We start from the raw sequence: 20,823 nt of genomic DNA, 5'->3' as shown, positions 1-20,823 counted from the left end.
CAGTTTCTTTCAGCTCTTGGCAGTTTTCAAGGAGATACTTGATTGAAAATTACTCTTCCGCTGATATTTCAAAGAAAATAACTTATCTGGGGCGTACAGTGGATACACTCCAATGATACCTGTAAAACATCATGTGTTACTTAATGGAGTGATTTTGCCTTGTTTGTGCCTGCCTGTGTTTCCTGGATCTTTAATTCTGTATTCTTTTGGACTTGCTGTAGATGATGACTGGATTTACTGAACTTGTTGATCAGTAAGTCCAGCTGTTTAAGTTTATATGGTGTAACTGTAGAAAATCAGCCTATTTTTTTTTCTGGACGGTTCACAAGTTTTCAGGTGAAACTTTGCTGCTCAATACAATTTGGCTTGGTATAAACAGCAGATGAAGTTACCAAGCAGATGATGTCAATATACTTTCATTGTTCTAAACTGCAGCTGAACTTTTAATCTGTGGAAGATATTGATGGTTTTATGTCCTTGGCTGTATTATCTGTTGTTTTGGCAAGTAGAATATTATCAAAAGAAAATAACATTGAAGTAGTTATTTCTTATGTCCTGATTAATTTGTATATGCTGTTGGGATAATATTCGCTTCACAAATAGGAGATAAGAACTGATTGTTTTATAAGATAATAGAATGACAGTCTTCTGCCTAATAAAGAATTTATGCAGAATCATTGCTTCTGTTTTCTGAAAACTGTATTTTAAACTCCTCTGAGACAGCAAATAAAATTACTAGCAAGACTAGGTTATTTAATATTAGAAGTATTAGTTTGGCAGAAAACCTGGAATTAAGATTTATATCACCCTCTATTTAAAAAAAAAAAAAAAAGCTGCTATTTTTTTATAAGTAACTACAAGGAAACAACAAGCAGGCCCAGAAACAAGGAGAATCTCTTCCTAATTACTGTTAAAATATCTAACCTCTTTTCATAAGCTTAAGAGTAAACAAACTGTTCTGTTGTAACATTTGAGGGCTTCAGAAGACTTAAAGAAGATTAAAACTGGACAGTTGTCAGTGCCCCCAGCTGTCAGCTCCTCCACTGTATCGGATGTCAGAATTTCAATTGTTAATAGTAGGGAACACAAGGCTGATTGCATTTACCTGAGTGTGCCAGTCTGCAAATTTTCATGGCAGAGGTGTATACTCAGCCATCAGAGTGTTCAAATGTTTTCATTTTTGTCATGATGACGTCCATCGGCGGAGTGGGGCAGACAGATGGGAGAGGAACAGCTTCAGTCCTCTCATCTTAATCTATTGCTGTAAGCCTGCCAAACCCTGAGATGCCGACTGCACAATATGTGTGTAGAAATATGACTGTAACTGTAATTAAACAATTAACATCATTAGAGGTTTTAGGTTTTCATCAGAAAGGTTGTGTGTGAGGAAAACCAGCAATGCTTTTTTTTAATTTAAAAATGTTTACAATATTACAAAACCAGTGTTTTCATGTATTGTAAAATGACTTTTTGATATTATGTAGTTCATGGGAGTATTATCCATTGTGGCTTGACATCCTATAAAGTACAAACTCTAAGTAAAGCCTTCAACTATTTGAATGGTAGGGCCAGCTGTCTTATTTTCTTGTGGATGTAATGGGGATTTATACACATAATTTTTTTCACAGTTCCAGAAAGATAAAATGTTTTATTTTAAAAATTGTTGGTTTAGCACTTTGATTTCTACAAGGTTGTACCCTTCTGTATAGTAAAATCAAGTGTTTTATTAGTATAATGCACATGAGGGAGACAAATACACTTATTTCTTTATAGTTTTAGAGACAAATCAAATACACTAATGGTTAATTTAAGGTAGATTATTTATTATTTACTATTTTTAGCAACTTTGCAACATGTTTGAAAGTGCAGCTTTTGCAGTCACACTGAATTTGACATATTGTAATTTATTGCTTATCTATTTTTTATGCTGGTTGATTTGAATCCTTTTTTTTTAAGTTTTAGGTTTATTTTTTTTGACCCTTTTTTCTTGTGTTTGTTAATTTTTACCACTATGGGCAAACTCAGATGAACTTTACTCTTTTTATAGGTCTGCTAATGCATACAGCTTTAAAGTGCAGTGTAAAGTTTCATATACTGAGTAATTTGTCTAAATTTATCGGCAGGATTTCTAATCTTCCTAGAATTGCTAAGCGGAGAGCCTTTTTAAAGATGTTCATGTATTCATCTGCTGCAGATATATTCTACCAAGTATGTATAAATCATGGGTTTTTTTCACTTACATGGTCACATGCAAATATGCCATGAGTGATTTTGACGTACTCAGAGTAGTAACAGCACACTGTGTTCTGCAAACTAGATTTCTTTTTATAAAGTTAAGTTCTGAATCATTTGTGTTTTCTGAAAACATTAATTGAGACACTTTAAACGCTTGCTCTTTGGAAGATATAGAATTATGTTGCTTTTTTCACGGGCTGTTTGAAGTCTCTTTGTTAGTAATTTTCAGTTACAAAATCATGTCTTGTTAACACTTTTTCCCTAGACAATCATGCAGATTTGATTTAGGAGTCTGAGAAACTTTATTTCATAATTTTTATTTTGCTAAAACTTGAAATTATTTAAATTACTATTTCATTACATACCCATAGTACTAACTTCAGATCAACATTGTATAATGTAACAGTAATATAAAAATGGAAAGCATAAAAGGTTCAAAACGCTTACTTTATTTGAAAACAACTTTTGAACTTTTAAAAATACTTCCTTTTTGTTGCCTTGAGCAAACAAAGAACAATTTTGAGACATTGATGAATGTAGCTGGACCCACTCAACAGTTTAAAGGGCAGAGCGGAGAGCCTGGTTTCTTTCCCACCTCCAGCAACCATTCATTAGATTAGTGTGGTCTGGTTCCTTTACAGTGTAGATTCTAAGTTACAACTCTGTACAGTGCTCGCTCTCTTTCCTCCATTGCTTTCTCAGCCACGATCAGTGCAGCTCAGAAGGTGATTTCAGTGCCGTGGTCAAAAACCCACTGAATCAATGGAGATCTCTTTGTTGACTGGGTGATTAGAATCAGCTGCTGCTATTTTTACTTTGTCATTTTTGTCTCAGCTTGTACATTGAAACAGTGCAATTAATGTGAGATGTTATGAGTATTAAGAAAAGAAGGTAAAAAATTATGGAGAAATACATAGAATGGAGGCCCAAGATAACGAAGTGTATTGGTCCTTGCTGTTTCCTTCCATTGTTCTTGCTCCTTCATTTTTCTGCTTCCCTTAGCCTTCTCTGGCTCATTTTTGCTTTTCGCTTGTTCTGTTTCTCTTCCTACTCCAGGAAGTCTTAAATGGAGATCAAATTCATAGCATCTATTTACTTCCCTTTACTAAGTGAATTTAACCCCTGAATTAATTTTGGTGAATTTAACTAGTTCACCAAATCTTTTTAATATCTAAGGAATACTTTGACAGTGAGACTGCTTTTTTTCTTCATTAAAATAATCACTTGATATCTAGCATTGTATTTAGAGAAAGATATGCTGATTCCTTCAGATGAAGTAAGCCTACTGTTGAGGAGCTGGAGTTGGTTTTTAGGGAGCGGAAGAGGTTTTTGAGGGGACCTGTCCTGCTAGAAGGCAGAATTGGGTGGGAACTAGCATACTATGAATATTGAGCCAAGCTTTTTAATTCACTGTCAGGAAAAAATGATAATTCTGCTGCTGATTAGAATATCTGAGGGAGATGATTCATGCTGAGATAAACAGGAGAGTGAAAGTGGCTGCAGAGGTTTGTTTTTCCATGAGACATCCTGTTGTTTCTGTTTCCTCTTGATTATTCACCATCATTCAGTGATCTTGGTTTTGTCAGGCTTCAGTGATAACTCAACTCTCCAGCTCACTTCAACAGTTTATTCCCTCCAGGTTTTGCATCAGTCTGACAGTCTTGTGTTCCATTCTTTTATAGACACGGCTCTTACTGTCACTGCATTGCCTCTGCCACTAGACAGTTGGCTCATACTATGCAACAGATAGTTAAGTAAAACTACCCACAAAACCAGCTCTTACAGAAAGAGAGAATGGCATTTAACATTAAAAGTGCAGGTAGGGTTTAATTTATTGTTTTCTGGAACTGAAACAGTTTTGGCACGTATAGGCTGGAGTTAGCATTCCTATTGCTTCTGAAAAAGGTACTATCAGCCTTGGAAATACTACCCGTATTTTTCCATTTCTGCTGCTCAGCGAAGTATCTGTTTTAAAATAGCAACTGGAGCTTTCTGGAACAAGCCCACAATTGGAGGATTGTTAAATTAATCTGTAGGAAAGTTTATTCTTATGGATGACAATGAGATAATGAATGAAAAGTTTATTTTCAGGTATCTTTAGAAACAAATGTTGAAAACCAGGTACATAAAAGCGCAACTCAAAGGCATGAGGATATTGACCTTCCTTGCAGTGCTTTAGTTACCTAAAACTGTCTGGTTGTGTTTTGTTCTCCTGGGCTTATGTTTCAACGTTAATATGTCTGGTACTAACTGCTGGCTATAAAATGATCATTGATTTGAGAAGGGTACAGTCCTGCAGTAAATGTAGTGGAGATACCCAAAATAAAAGCTGCTTTGAGTCAAAAAATTGTGCTAGAGTTGCTTATATTTGAAGTCAAGCACCAACTTTGTGTAGGTAATCTTAACCGTTGTTATTTCTTAATGTTATTTTATGACTGTAAATGTTACATTGATCCAGAATCAGTCAGACATTTGTCTTTGTATCACAATGCACTCGCTTTGGACTTTGTATAGCTAGTATATCGATTTCTCTGCATATTACTGTTAGTCTTCATAGTTGCACTGAATGGTGGAATAAAGTAATCAATGAAATAATCTAAAGTATTTAAAACAATGACATTTTTGTAATTTTTCTTCTATTCAGCTATAATCCTCTGACAATCATGGAGCCATATTTTGCTGGTTTTAAGCACGTGCAGCAGGACTATGAAGTCACTCTTGAACTCGCAAGCGAGGAGACTCAAAAAACTAGAAATGCACAAAATTCTAGGACGGGGTCTTATGGTGTCAGTATTAGAGTTCAAGGAATCGATGGACATCCTTACATAGTACTAAATAATACAGAAGGATGTTTGTCAGAAAATCCCGCTCCTTCTAGAAAAGAACAGCAGGTCATTTCTCAGACTGTAAGCAAGCCAGCCACAGACTCCAATACTGCTTTTAAGTTGGAGGACAAAACCAGTGAACACACAGAGTTTCCTGGAACACAGCACATGCAACCTTCTGTGCTTAAAAGCCTAAAGATAGCCAATCTGAATGAAAAGGAAAATGGAATATCAGATTTTAAAGATGGAACAATGAAATCCTCCAATTTGTTGAACTTTCAAAGACATCCTGAACTTCTACAGCCTTATGATCCTGAAAAAAATAACTTGAACTTGGGTAATTACCAATCTTCTGTGTGCAGTAAATCTAAATCTTTTGCAGATGAAGATAAAACTGAAGCAAAGCCTCGGATTTCCTCATCTAAAGTAGTGTCCCTACAGAAAACAAATACATATCTTGCAGAGCCAACCAAAGCAAATTCAAAAAAGATACATTTGAACAGATCAGTAGAAGACCAAAATAAGCAGCTGTTGGATTGTCCCAGTAGCACAATCAGCCCCAATGAAGTGTGTGTTTCAGAATCATTTTCATCTGCAGGAGGATCCCCATGTGTTAGTCCCACTGCTTATCCGGAGACAAGAAAACCTAGACCAGATGTTCTTCCCTTTCGCAGACAAGATTCAGCTGGGCCAGTATTGGATGACTCACGAAGATCATCGTCCTCATCAGCTACTCCCACTTCTGCAAATTCCTTATACAGATTTTTACTTGATGACCAAGAGTATGCCATCTATGCAGACAATGTTAATCGGCATGAAAACAGAAGGTATATCCCATTTTTGCCTGGAACTGGCCGTGATATTGACACTGGTTCACTTCCAGGAGTAGATCAGCTAATTGAAAAATTTGATAAGAAAGTTGATCATCCCAGAAGAGGTAGGTCAGGAAAAAGGAATAGAATTCATCCAGATGATCGTAAAAGATCAAGAAGTGTTGATAGTGCCTTGTCATTAGGGCTTGATGTAAATTCAGATTATTTAGGTGAATTCAGTAAAAGCTTGGGTAAGTCAACTGAGCACTTGCTGAGACCATCTAAAGTTTGCCTTCACAAGCAGTTATTCAGAGATCAAAAGTCACCTTCCAAAGAGATCAAGATTTCTGCTCGAAGTATTGGAAAACTGCAGATGCCTAATAAAGACACACAGAAGAGCAATTTCAATTCTTTGCAATACCATAAACAAAATGGAGCTGATACCGAGAGCTTGATGTTTAGGTCGTCTACACTCCCAGGACAGAATAAGAGAGAGGAAGTTAGAACAGTAACTTCTACTTTGTCGTTGCCAAACCAAATCACAATTCCACCTGATTCGGGAGCCAAGAAGATTTCTGCAAAAACATTTTCGTCCGTCCCTAATATACAGGTAATTTTGAATTTACTCTTTGTGTTTTGCACTCTAGCATACTAAAACTGTCATATTGTTACAATGCATATTTTTCTGGTCTTCATTAGAACAAATTCCCATTGCACAGTACTTCCAAATGGGATAGCAGAGTTGTTCTGGAGAAATGTAAATATAAAAATTACTCCTGTAGTTGAAGGTATAGAAAACATAGTTTGTAAACCAGCTTATTCTAGTATGGGTGAAGGAAGATGGTGGGGTCAAAGAAGATTATTGTAAATGATGTTATGATGATCCTTAAGCACAAATGCACAAAAGTAGAATGCTGAAATATATGTAACTGAAAATTATGTTTTCTTTCTTTTGGTGTGGAGTATGCTTTCTTCTTGCACTAAGCCAAAACTCCAGTGGATCTTTGTGAACTTCAGGTCCACAGTACATAAATGTTTTCATAATAGAATAGAATGGAGAACTTCAATTGTACAGGTTGTATTTACAGCCCTCATAGGATTATATTTTTTGACACTTTATCTTGTCCTTTTAGGCAACTCCTGATCTCTTAAAAGGGCAGCAAGATCTTGCACAGCAAACGAATGAAGAGACTGCTAAACAGATACTTTACAATTACCTTAAGGAAGGGTTAGTAAATGTAGTTAACTTTTGGAGAGGAGATTGCATTTTCTCAGTGTTTATTTTCTATTCTGTTTAAAATGTGAAACTGTAAAATCAAAGCTATAACTAAATGAAATATCTGTTTCATAATTCTGTATCTCAGCGCTGTCCTTTAAGGCATTATAGGATCCCAAAATAGCCAGGCAATCAGGACTTACATAAGGTACTGTACAGGATTTGATGAAATGTACTTGACATTTGTGAATCAGAATATGTTTTATCTTTTAAATACTTCTGGAGTTAAACGTCATGTGATGTGGAGGTTCATGAAGAATTCAAATCATACCTCATGGGAGTTTAGGCTTGTGGGTTTTTTAAAAGACAACAAAAAAGTGTTATCTCTTACAGTTTGACAGAAGCTCTCTTTTTGCTGTGCATTTAATCCGTTGTCCACCTGTAATTCTTTTACTTGGTATTTTCTAATGAGAACACATTGAAGGAAGGAGAAATGAATTAAAATACACATCATGCACTTAAATTTCTTTGCATTCCTGATGTAGCAGCTTCTGGGATCTGTTGAAGTGTTATTTTATGGTGCAGTAGTCAGGACTTGAAAAACCTAATAGTAATTACTTCTAATTTCAGCATATTTGAGTAATATACGTGCTGAATACCTGTCTTTCCACAGGTATAGTCTTATAGAAGAGAGTTGCAATTAAAGAGTTCAGTGATTTTATTTATTTATTTATTTATTTATTTATTTATTTATTTATTTATTTATTTATTTAAGAAAACATTTGGAATATAAATATTTAACAACCTCTCTTTAAAGGGTTTAATGAAATCATAGTTAAGATAATTTCTGACTGGTTCGTATTAGATTTTTTTTTTTTATGGTGGTGATTTTCAATAGTTTGGACACTGAATTTGTTTTGATGTTAACAAATAGTACCTTTGATCATATCGTTGCTTACTTGTACTATCTGTGTTTTAGAAGTGCTGATAATGACGATGCAACAAAGAGGAAAGTCAACTTAGTTTTTGAGAAAATTCAGACTTTAAAGTCAAGAGCTGCTGGGAAGACACAGGTAAACAATTTTTTAAGTTGCTTTGGCTTGTTTTCATAGTGATACAGTGTTCAAACAGAGCTTTAAAATTTCAATCCCCTCATTGACTTAAATTAGACTATTCTTGTAGACCCTCAGTAGTATAGCTACTGCTATAATCATGCACTGAGGTGACTTATGGGAAATTTTTTTGTTAACAATTAAAAAAGAATGTAAAGGAGTCTACCATGAGAGCTTCTATTTTGCTTCTACGTTTAAGGAGGAGAGGGATGCAAACTGAACGTGAACATCAAAAGGCTGTTGGATTGAAGAAAAAGCATTCTCACTCATTATAGTGGCGTAAATAGATACATAAGTGAAGAGAGTATTTTAATTTGCAATTTAAAAAAACAGTAATCTGGGATATTGTTTAAAAGCCATATTACAATAATAGCATTTGTCAGTCAGCCTACAGAAAAGTTTTTGTTGTTCACTAAAGCAAAGTGAAGAAATGCCCAGTTGTTGCAGTGATGGCATAAGAAGGATTAAATGCTTACTTCTGATGATTATTTTATCCTGGGCTATAATTAGGCAAAATGAAAATATAAAACACATCTTAAGAAATTACCAAAACCCAATGTTTGAAAATCTGTCTTGACATATGAGCATGAAACCCTTTGATGTCCATTTTGTGTAACTGGTGATCTCTCAGTCAAATTTGGCCCCAGTTACTCGTGGTTTAATTCACATGTTGCCCAATTTGAGTTTTTCTTCAGGTTTGTATATTTTCTGTATTGTTGGCAACATGCCTTGAGCAGTTACCAAGAGGTTTTATGAAAATCAAATCATGGTTCCTTTGAAAATATTAGCTTGGCTTGACCCATATGAGAAGTCCCTGGTGAGCTCAGGCAGTTGATGCTACACGTTATTAGCCTTGCTTGTAGCTTTACTTTAGATTTTAAAAAACGATTGTCAAAGAACATCTTGGCTTTGTGGGAGTAAACATCTCTATTTAATTGTAGGTTTCGGATTCTTCAGCTGAAGTAAAAGCATTGGTGGAACAAAAAGCAGAACTTGAAAAGAAAGTGGAAGAATTAGAGAAAAAACTGGATCTAGAAATTAGGGTACGGCACTTTGTTGTTGTAAAGCATTTGACTATTTCAAATATGCTTTTCTTAGTAAGTGACAACTGTCAGCCAGCTGAATCTTTTTTTGTTTCATATTCTTTTTAATCCAGATACACCTGTGCTTTTAAAGAAGACTATTTTAAGTGTAGTTGCTCATAGCATAGTTACCCTTTTTAAGAAATCTTTTTCTTCTTTGTATTTGAGCAGGAGTTTGGAGCGGTGAAGAAAAATGTTAGGCACGTGCACATAAAATTTCTTAGGTATCTGCAAAGGTAGATGGTAATCTGTTGACTGCAGTGAGACAGACATGGAGTGAGAGACAAACTATTACTCACTAGCTGCTGTTTATTAATTACAGTATTATTTTTGCACTGCTGAATTCAAAGTAATTAAGTACAGCCATGCTCTGAAGACATGAGAAGGACAGCTTGGCTTCTTTCGGTTTGCATTTTGAGTCTGTGATAAGAATCAATATACTTGAAACTGATTACATAGTACTGAGGAGACTTCACTTCTCACATTTCTAATAAAAATCAAAAAGCAGTGCTTCGTGTGTTTTAATAAACATACCAAGCTTTCAATATTCATAAATTAATAAGCACTTCTGCAAGTGAAATATATCACATCTTGAAATAGCGTCTTTCGTATAATTAAAAAGAGCCTTTTATTTATTTATGCTTAGTTTATTATCTTGCTTAACCTTTGGTGTACAAAATTCAGAATCAGCAAAATTCGAAAGAAGAGAGAGATGCTACACGAGCAAGCCTGAAAGATCTTCAGTTGCAACTTGATGAAAGTATACGTGAAAAAGAAGCCTTAAAAAAGCAGCTTGAAGAAAGTGAGAAGGAACTCAGGCAAAACCTAGAGGAGTGAGTTAATTCTAGAAAAGTTATTCATCATTCATACTCATAATTTGTACCTTTTCTTAAACCTTTTAGACTAAAAGTACCTGTGTCTTCAGAATATGTTAATAGCATCAGACAGAGTGATGTTTGTTATTGTAGGAAATGTGTCTACTGTTTAAAAATGGCATGTTTTTAGAACATCTGGAATGAAAAGAAAGATTGCTTAATTTACAGTCTTCCTCTTAGTGTGAATTGCTTTTAATATTTCATGGTTCAAGTCTTTAAAATATGGAAACGTTCTAGTGCTTTAGTCAAGAATATAGTACCGGGTTTAAAATAAAATACAACTTTTCACTTAAATATCTACTTAAGAGTTCTCATTTTTACCCCTCCAACATTTCATTTTTCTGCCTCATTATATCCCATTCCCTTGTGCGGAACATGGGAATAGATAGTTTTATCTTTTTAAGACTTGAAAGAACAAATCAGTATTTCTACAAATCAAAAAATCCTGTCTGATTTTTCCTGATGAGGCTTTTTCAAGTGAAGATGGAGCAGGAGCAACACCAGACTGAGATCAGAGATCTTCAAGACCAGCTCTCTGAGATGCATGATGAACTGGATAATGCAAAACATACTGATGAAGGGGAGAAAGAGGTTCTGATTGAGGTTAGTTATAAAGTACCAGAAGAAAGATGAAAAAATCAAAAGAATTGCATAAAAAGTGGGAACCAAGATGCAGGTAGAAGAAATAGATGCCTTAGCTTTTCCCATTCTATCAATCCAAAACAATATGCCATTATTAGGTAACCTAAGACAGCATGTTGTAATAACTACATTAACAGTAAAAGGAATACGAAGTATAAGTATCATTGTTTTACAGAATAGGAGAACAAATAGCGTAATGGTTGAGAGACAGCTGAGTTATCTACTATTACCAGATAATCATTTCAGCCAGTTTTAACAATTAGATAGGATTTTGGGTCAGAACAGGGAAGATTAGTTTAAAGAAGGTGTACGTACTAGCAAGGCCAGATGAGATTCAACTAAGAAAATTAAAAGAACTCACCAAAGCAGTCTCTAAATTGTTGAGTCCCTATTGATGGGACCAGGGAGAGAAGAGAAGGGATAGAGTCTGAAGTGGAACAAAAGAGTTATGGGTATTCTGTTACCCTGGGAAGAAAGAGGAATTGGCTGTAGCCCTGGCTATAGTAATATGCTGATGATGAAATAGAGAACACTGCTTATTAAATTTGTTGATAAGGGTGTGTAAGAGTGTCAGTGCATAATGGTTCAAGAGGAAGGTTAGAGTTCAGAATTATCTTAATACTTTGTAGTACCAAAATAATTAACTTCTCTTAATACGAGTGCAAAGAACTAGCTTAAGAAGTGGAAGCTGAATGTTAAAATGCAAAATAGGGACCAAACGCATAGACAGTAGATCTCAGGAGTATTAAAGATCTTTGTATGCAAGACATGCTGAGTAGAATAACTACTTTGTTTTGTGTAGGTGAGATTTGATTACTCCCTTAAATTACTCTCTTAAATCTCAGGCACTGCCATTGAAAGTTGTACATAAGTAGGGGAGTATCTGGAATGATGGTGATAGTACTAAAAAGCATTACCTGTGAAGAAGGACTTCAATCTGAATGGAGGAGTGAGGAAAGAGTCAAAAGCACGTCTTATGTAATGTTGCTGTAAAGGAGATAGCAATCAATTTTTCTATGTTGTGTGGGTATAGAGTAAGAAATAAGAGACTTAGCTGCAGAGAGTTAAAGTAAGTAAGTATAGAAAAGCATTTTCTATCAATATGGATAATTAAACAGTGGAATATAGCTATCTGGGATGGTAGTAGAATCCCTTTCGTTGTAGGCTTTTAAGGACAGAATAGACGATGTGTGTCAGGAATGGTTTAGATGTACCGATCCTGCTTCAGTGGAGGGGAAGTTTACATTCTTTTTCAAAGTGCAATTATTTACAGCTTGAGAAATACCGAATTAGGTAATTCTTGAAGCTGTACATTTTTGATTGTTGCTGTTATTTTATTCTATGTTTGTATACATGAATGCGCATATTTATTCTTCAGATTCACTGGCTACCCACTTCCTTCCCAGCAGTTTGGAGAGGGGAAATGCCTTCTAGGGGGAACATGGTGGGAGGAGGAAGGGTGTAAAGGCACGGACTCAGTTGGGAAGCACTTGTTTTGTCTTCAGCACTTGCAGAAGCAACTTTCTTTATTCTTTCCAGCAGAAAAGACAACAAGGAATTATCATTGGGTTCACTTCTCTTGCAGTGTGGGAAACAGAGATTTTTCTTTGTTCTTATCTACCTCTTTGCTACAGAAGGTAGGACTGAGGAAGCTGTTAAATTGCAACCTTAGTTTGACTCGTGCTTTATTTACAGACAGCATAACATACACCATCAAAATCTTTCCATAGTTTTGCAGCATCAGATATGTTGACCATTATATAAAACATCAGCTGTATGTTATACTTCCAATAATCTTAGGGTTTAGTAAATTTTTAGCTTACTATAAAAGCTGCAAAAAAATACATCAGTCATACAAAACAAAGTTGGCCTTGGGGAGCTTATACTTAGATGCTTTCCTTCTCTGAAACACGAACAGAACATCCATTGGAGCTATTTGTCATGCAATTGTGTTTAATTTTGTTCTTTAGGAGCTGATGCAAATGAAGCAGGATCTGCAAGATGTATTAATAGCAAAAGATCAACAAGAAGAGATTTTGAGAAAGAGAGAGAGAGAGCTTACAGCTTTAAAAGGAGCACTGAAAGAAGAAGTATCTAGCCATGATATGGAAATGGATAAACTTAAAGACCAACACAATAAAGAATTGCTCAATCTACAACAGAGCCTGGAGAAAGCAACAGAGGTGAAATAAGTGATTACAATTAATCTCTGCAGGGAAAAATCATACCTCTCACAGGTGTCCCATACTAGATGCTTTCAGATACTAATTTTTTCTTAGCAAAATAAATAGGTAAAGATTTGGGCTAGGAGATTCTTAGCTGCTGATAGTAAGTTTTACTTCATACACTTATATAATGTTTTGATTGTTTGTCACAGCTGAAGTTGTGGCCCTTTCTTCAAGCAGTTATTTACTATGTTTGCTTCCGTGTAAACTTTGAGAGAGAATAGATGGGACTACAGTACAGAGGACCATTTGCTTGTCTGGGGTTAAATGGAATCACTGAAACTTTTAGGATGCCCTGAAGGGTGCCAGTGTGCTTTGCCAGTGATGCTGTTGAAGTTACAGTTCTGGAGCTTCTAGCAGTTCTTTGCAGCCCACTGTTCCTACCTTCAGCTCCTTGTGTCATGTCCTGTTCCCTGGTTACATTGTCCCACCTTATGCCTTGAACTACTTACTACTAGGGTTTTTTTTTGTTGTATTTTGTGTCCTTTTCATTTATTGAGCTTATCTTGTTTACTGAATGGTCAAATGAGCACCAGCACAAGGGAAACAGCAGGGAGTGGGTGTCTGGAAGCAGACAGGAGGAAAACAGAACTGAAGGAATTGCCTCTTCCAGCATCAGCAGGAAGTCTTTGTGAGGGGGAGAATAGGAACAGTTTTCATACGTGCATATCTGTTACTGTTTTCTGAAAGATGTCCTTTGTGAAGTTATCTTTGTAGAGACAGCAGCTAGGAATCTATTGAAAGATTTTTTTTGTAAGGCAACAGTACTCATAAAATTTTGAGTGTTATTTTACAATGACAGTTATTTGTGTCTTTTCCATATGCCCTTCCCTCATTTTATTTCTGTCAAATATTTGAGAAAATTTCTAAAGGCAAGCTGTGCTTGACCAATGTAAGTCAAAATTGTAGGCCCAGTTTTATGCCTAGACATGTCCATGCTAATTTATATCTTTTACCCCCACTTCATTCATGTTAGGTGAGTTGCAGTTGTCCTACTAGTCGTGGCTGAAAACATAATGTAGAACTGAATTAAAATTAAGCTTGAAACTTGAAAGACGTTTCCAAAGCTTTATATGCTTTATGAGCAAAATAGGAACGCATATGGAAGATGCTGGATAGATATTGTACAACTGAATTCTGATAGAGTATTCTTTTACAGGATTGTTTTTAAATGTTTACATCATCATGAAGATATTTGACTCATCTGAGCTGCTTGAACTGAATTAATTTTTTTCTTTGAGAGAAGTAGAACATTTAAATTATCATTTTTTTATTATACAGTAATTGTAGTGACAGCTTAACCTCAGTGAACCATCTTTCAAAGTTATTGCATGGTAATTTACTGTATTTCAATTATGGAACTGTAATTACGACTGACAAGAAATGAAAGAGTAGTCTGTTTGGCATAACAATAACACAGTCTGGGAAATGGCTCTGTGACTGGGTTGCTGTAGCTTAGAGATAGTTATAAATAGCATTTATTTACTTGCATGACACAGTCTATCTAATAGTAAATTTAATAAGATGTTCAAAAGTGAAATTTAATTAATTAATGTTGCTCTAAGCACCAGTTCTGCTCTTCCAATTTTACTTCAAGTGATTTTTGTTTTTTCTATTTTAAGGAAAACTTTTATCACGCTTAATTGAAAGGTGGTTTTTTTGTTGTTGGTTTTGGTTGGGTTTTTTTGTTTGGTGTTGTTTTTTTTTTTTTAAATCTCACTAGTATTAGTACCCTTAATGATTTTTTTGAAGACCAGCATTATCTCTATGCCTGCTGGCTGAGATTAGTTGTTGAGTTTGATATATCATCTATCAGGAAAGTATAACCAGTCTCTGCACAGGGAGTTAGATGAGTGATCTGCTGTGATCTTACATATGATGTTAATTATTGGTCTTATAATTAATCTGGAATACCCAACAGTATGTGTGAAAATCATGTTTTATACAATTGAAGCTGCTCGACCTGTTAAATTATTTATTTACATTGTTGTAAGCTGGAAACATTTATATTGGATGGTAGGATACAAGAAATTTACATCAAAGATTAGTGGAAAGGGCCGTTCTGTTGTATTTAATGAGGAAAACCAGTGTGTAAATGCTGTAAGAGTGGTTTATCATACAGAAAATATGGATACTGATGTTTGACAGATCAGGGTATATCGGAGTTTGTATGTACAAAGTTGTTAGTTCTTATGTTGCTTCTATATCATCCAGATTGGTACACTGAATAAAGGTGTTTTGTGATACGTATTAGGCCAAAAAGGAGTTTTTTTGCAGGGAGAAAGGAAGTAATTTTTGTGCCAGTGTTAAATCAACAGAATTTTTCAGCTGCTGGAGACATCAGATAGGTTGGCAAGTAATGTACAGTGCATTTAGTCTGTGTGATTAGAATGCCACATACATCTGTTTTGAAATCATGTTAGAAACATACTCAGGGTTATCTGATAGGAGAACAGAGCGGGGTTATTTGTCATGTGCAATTCTGTTCTCATGCTCACTGATGTGGTGGTAGGTTGGGGGTTTTTTGTTGTGGTTTTTTTTAAATAGAGGTTGTATAAAGTCACAGATATTAAGATGTTAACTTTTTTGCTACAGTTTACCTTTTTAACTCATTTTTGTGTTATGTCTTCTGCTTGTGGTGGTCTTGAGATGGCTGTGATTGTTAACTTCATTGCTTGTTTATTAAGACTGAGACCAGACTATTTCCAGTTAACAATAGTAAAAGTTTTACTCTTCTGTAATATACCCCTGGGGGGTAATAATTACCTTTAATTTAATAATAAATTAAAAAATCAATGTCTTTAATTAAAAATGGTTTACTACATGACTACAAGTGCTAGAGCAGAAATGAGTATGAATCCCCTCCTGGTTTTAATGTACAAAAATTTGTATTATTTAAGCTGACCCTACAACACAGCAGGCCAGAATTGTACTACTTAACCATGAGTGCTCTGTCACTGTAGATGAAGTGCCACTGTTTCAGTAAAATTTGGAAATAGCTTTTGGAATGTAATACTGTAGGTAAAAGGTTGTAGCAAATTGCAACTAGTACTGTTCAAATTCCACTGAAATTGTATCAGCTCAGCAGTTGCAAACTGCCCAGCAATGTCAAATTTATGTCTGTTTTGAGAAGCAGTCTGCACAAATTATGTTGTTCAGAAAAAGCTGTAATCACCACATTAGGAAGAGACTTTTCTAAGCCTGACTTAGACCAATTTATTCAGGGTTCATCCTACTTCTAACCTTGTCCTCAAAATGATAAAACAGACACTCAGAGTTTAGGAGCTCATTCATTTATCAGCACGTTTAAGAATGCAATGAAGCTTGTGGTCATTGGAGCTTTAACTGACATGTATGTGTTAAGACATGTGATATGATAAAAGAGAAGAAGGAATTTTACCGGATCAAGTGGTAGGAACAGCAAAAGACGGTGCTTACCTTCTGCACATGTTACGAACTAAAAGTATACTCCTTTAACGTAAAAAAATAATATAAAATTTTGAGCACTGTAGATGAGAAGAAGCTTTGGTTTTGTTTTTTCCCCAGCTGTATGAAGTGATTGTGAATTTATAGGTGAGTCTAGCACAGAGCTGTAAAGAACTTTGAAATGAAAGTGAATATTATATCTTTTTCTACCTGATCTGATGATATGATGTTTCTTCTTCAAAGCTAATAAAAATCTCCCACATAGAGCAGAAGCTTAACAAAAACTAGCTTAAGCATTGTAAATGATGCTGATATATATTGTGTATGCCTTTCTTGTAGAAATGGCTTGGCATATATAGTTTAAATGTAAAATGAAATGTAACTAAATTTCGTATACTCGGAGAACCTATTTTGGAATAATGCTGTACAAACACCAAGCAGTGGTTACCAGAGTTAGTCAGAGTAAAGTGAAGACGGAACTGATTGTGGAGTATTGCAGAGACACTTTGGTACATAAAGTGATAGACAAATTTAATTTATATAACTGTAAAATTATATATATGGAAAAAAACAATAGGATCCCAACTAACTTGAGCCACTCTAAGGTGAAATCTTGGGGTTATAATAAATAGCTCTATAAAAACATAATCTTGATAGCAGTAAAAGAAACAAATTATATGATGAGTTACTTGTGCTTAAGAACATCATTATGCCCTTGTATACATACATCCAGAACTCATCTGAATCGTGAATGCTGTGTCTGAATCTAGTGTGTTCACCTCAAAAGAGATACACAATAATTGGAAAAGATTTAGAGATGATGAACCAGGATTTCAGATGTCACTGGTGGGTTTTTTCTTTCCTCTGCTTGCCTGAGGCAACCTTTGCCATGTTGAAATAACACTTTTTTTTTGTTTAGATGGTAGAAGCTGATTGGTAACTGATCTAAACTGTATACAGAGTCGAAGAATAGTGGGGTGACTGGTCCAAGTCAATGTTTCCTCTTTCATGACCCGTCCCCCCTGCCCCATTTCATTTTCTGCCCTCCTTTACCAGCCCTCTAAAAGCTTGGTATGTTTTTGATTGATTTCCATTGTGGTCCTACAAACACAGATGGAGTGGGGGAAAGAGAGGAAGGGTGCACAGACAGAAGCTTGATGGTGGAAGGAAGACTGCAGGCTTTCCTTAAAATAGGCATCGTTATTGGAAACACATATTTTAGAACTGTATATGGAAAATCTGGGAGACAGATTTGATTTGTTTTGCTGTAGTGTCTGTTCTGTGCATGGAAAGGAAGTTGTTTGGTAATAGCATCATGTATGTTTTTAGGCACCCATTAAATGAAATACCAAACAAGTTATGGAATATTAGCTGTGTTGTCAACAAGAATAATAAATGTGCCTCTAAAGCGCACTGAAGATGTAACTTGGTGGCTTTGTCTTTGGTGCTAAAGCAAGCTTTTTAAGTTCCAGCTCCTCTGGTCTTTCATCTCCATGCAATTTACTCTGCCATTTATTTAGTGGGAACATGTGTTGTTTGGATGCAGACAGTACCATGAAACTACAGCTGAGTGATTTTTAAACTGTATATAGAGTCAAGAAAGCCTCTGAGCAAAACTGTCCTGCAAAGTTTTATTTGAGTTGGATTGGACCACATTAAAAAAAAAAAATAAATCTGTTTTATCTGTAGTAGTCATTTCACCATTGTGAACCTTATTCAGCCAGGACTATTTCAGTTAGTCTGGGTTGGGAAGGGGGATTGTTTGTTTGTGGGGTTTTTTTGTTTCTGAAAGTTGGCAAGAGCCTGTGCAGTCAGACACTTCTTTAATACCAGCAGGAGGATCTCTAATCCTTATCAGCAGAAGACACAATATATGTATGTTCAGGTGGTTTGTCCTGTGAAAGTGTATGTTTGCGTATGTGTGTGAAGTGTTTGACTATGGAAGTCCATTCAGTAGGGTACAATGTGAACACAGAACTAGTTAATATTTTACTCTAGTCTTTGCAACAACTTCTGACCTTGAAAAAATTGTTAGTATAAGCCAGTCTGAGTATGTCATGATACATAGCTAGGAGCATAATGTGACATTGATATAGCTGCTGGTTGAGAGGTTAATTCTTTCCTGGCGCTGGATTTTATAACTGTGTAAATGTTAGGTCATGCCTATATTGGGAAATTTTGATTAATATACTCTGTGTAAAAAAAAAAAAAAAAAAAAAAAAAGGGGGTGCATTCTCAATTTTTAAAATGTGGGCATTTAAATCTTTCATTACATCTTATAAATGAAAACCTAAGTAGTTTTGGAAATAATATTCAGGATATGATACCATTTAGATCAGTGAAAATGGCCTTGCAAGAAAACAAGCCTTATCTCTAAACTGTCACAAGTGAACAATTTTTAACCAGTTAATAGAATGGCTCTAGCCGAAATGGAAGGAAAGACAGTCTGACTTGCTTGTAAATTTGTGCACTTGCTTACTGAATAATCTCTTGAAGTACAGCTGAGGATTCAGGTTGGTTGCAGCGTACCTCACTAACAGATGAAAACACACTGACCCTTTTAATAGGTGACTAATGATAGTTAACTTCCAAAGGCATAGCCATGTGTTAAAGTAGGCTAGGCCTAATTTTGAGATGATGGGAAGAATTAATATGATCAATGTAAAGTAGAAAAGCAGTAAGTAAAGCCATTTAGGCCATTTATTCTCTTTTCCAGAAGCTTGGGGGTTTTTGTTTGTTGGGTTTTTTTTTGGGGGGGGGGGGTAAGGATGGGGGGGAGTGTCGCAGCCTAACACTCCATTTTGCTTTTAAGGAGCTTTCACGTTCCTTTTTTAGAGGTATGAGATTTTATTATTCGTGCTACCCAATGTTACTGTGTCATTCATCCCAGGGGTTCCAGCTGCTTTAAGAAATAGTTCTGAGGTTAGAAGAATTGCCTAAAGGTACACAGTGGGGAAAAACACCGGAACTGCAAACAGAAATAAAAACCTGTTATTTGCATTCATGAGCTTTAAAAACTAGATGACTATACCTGAATAATACTGATTTTAGAAGCTCTCTTTAGTAAAGAGCCAATAAGGATTACAATTAAAGGGCTGTCCCTATGTTGAGACTTAGTATGTTTGCCTTTTTTCATTGGGTGTCATTCTTTGGGTGTAGGTTGGTTTTGGTTTTTTCTTTCTTAGGAAATCATCTGCATGTTACCTAGGGAAATCAGTGCCTAGTTGTTTTATTTAAACTTGATTTGTTTTTATACAAAAAGGAGAGGAAAAGATAATAGAAAGGGATTTGATATCTCCATCGCTGCTACCTCCTCAGGATCATCTGAGGGAGCTGGGTAGATCTGAATCCCTGAAGCCATGTCAAACTTTTTACATGTAGTTCAAGATGTTAAACAACTAGTCCAGCATCAACCTAAAAAGGTGTCCCATGAGACTTTAGAGTTGGTTTCGGCAGACAATATCTTCCTTGATACCTTAAGTTTTCCACATCAGGAACAGAATGAAGTGAGCAGCCACACTGTTCCCTTTTTTTCAGAAGGTTTTGGAAGATTATTGTGTCATTTGCTTTGATTCCACAAGTATGAATATGGAAAGAATATTTGAAAGTCTGTTACTTCCATTAAAAAAACTTCTGTTTGTGCTCTAGCTTATTTTGAATGGAGATTTATTCTTTAGATTTGTACTTCAAGTGTGGCAGTTAAAGAACAAACAGTTAATTGGTTGAATTCAGTTTTACTCAGTTGAACTTGATCCTGAAAGGAAATGTAAAGGTTTTTAGAAAAATTGGCTGAGTTGTGCCTAATAAACATTGAATTTAGCCAAAATTTAACAATTCTAATAAGCTGTGAATGAGATACTTGGCTTCCCCTCACTTTAGCTCTTCCTGTATTTTGTAAAAGGACTCTCTAAAGGTCCTGTACTGTGCGGTCACTGCCAAAGGGGAATTTCACCAGCTGAAACACTGAAGTCAGCCCAAACCATTTTTTAATGATCAGTTACACAACCACTCTCATGTCTTTGCCAGTGTTGAGGGTGTGGTAAAAAAAGGTGTGGAGCCACAGAACATTTTCTGCATTCCTATCCAAGAGGTTTTTTGCTGTATTCAGGTTGAAATAGAATATTTCATTTGCATCTCGAGGACCCTGTTTCTGTGTTCTGTCTAGTTTCTTTGGGTTTACAAAATAATGGGTGGTGGGAAAGATTTTAATGCCTTTTGTACTAACTGATCTTCATCTCTGATTCTTTAAATCTGTTCACTGCTTGCACCAAAATTGAGAGTAGAATGGTGTATAAATATATTTGCTTTACCAAGATTTCTGCAACAAAGGAGTCGGAACAATATTTATTGTTTTATTTAAACTTGGTCTTGAC

The 20,823-nt window shown here is 35.5% G+C and overlaps 1 protein-coding gene across 6 annotated transcripts in view; it reads left to right on the top strand.

Annotated features, from left to right (window-relative positions):
- CGNL1 (cingulin like 1) overlaps nt 1-20,823 on the top strand; it is a 63,678-nt gene that overhangs the window by 12,086 nt on the left and 30,769 nt on the right. For 4 of the 6 annotated variants that reach the window (XM_087745100.1, XM_087745096.1, XM_087745099.1 and 1 more), the window contains exons 2-8: nt 4,880-6,482; nt 7,006-7,100; nt 8,068-8,161; nt 9,142-9,243; nt 9,967-10,115; nt 10,625-10,760; nt 12,770-12,982. In XM_087745100.1, coding sequence (XP_087601226.1) covers nt 4,899-6,482; nt 7,006-7,100; nt 8,068-8,161; nt 9,142-9,243; nt 9,967-10,115; nt 10,625-10,760; nt 12,770-12,982 — 2,373 coding nt within the window. In that variant the 5' untranslated portion in view covers nt 4,880-4,898. Of the gene's footprint in view, nt 1-2,123; nt 2,209-4,879; nt 6,483-7,005; nt 7,101-8,067; nt 8,162-9,141; nt 9,244-9,966; nt 10,116-10,624; nt 10,761-12,769; nt 12,983-20,823 lie in introns of all 6 variants that reach the window. The other 2 variants (XM_087745097.1, XM_087745098.1) reach the window with 1 other exon arrangement.

This window comes from Nipponia nippon, unplaced genomic scaffold (genome assembly GCF_047370975.1).
Source record: "Nipponia nippon isolate SJK-2023a ecotype South Korea unplaced genomic scaffold, ASM4737097v1 scaffold_9, whole genome shotgun sequence".
Taxonomy (NCBI): Eukaryota; Metazoa; Chordata; class Aves; order Pelecaniformes; family Threskiornithidae; genus Nipponia; species Nipponia nippon.
Note: the sequence above shows the minus strand (reverse complement) of the source record. Positions and strands in the feature narration are given on the sequence as shown.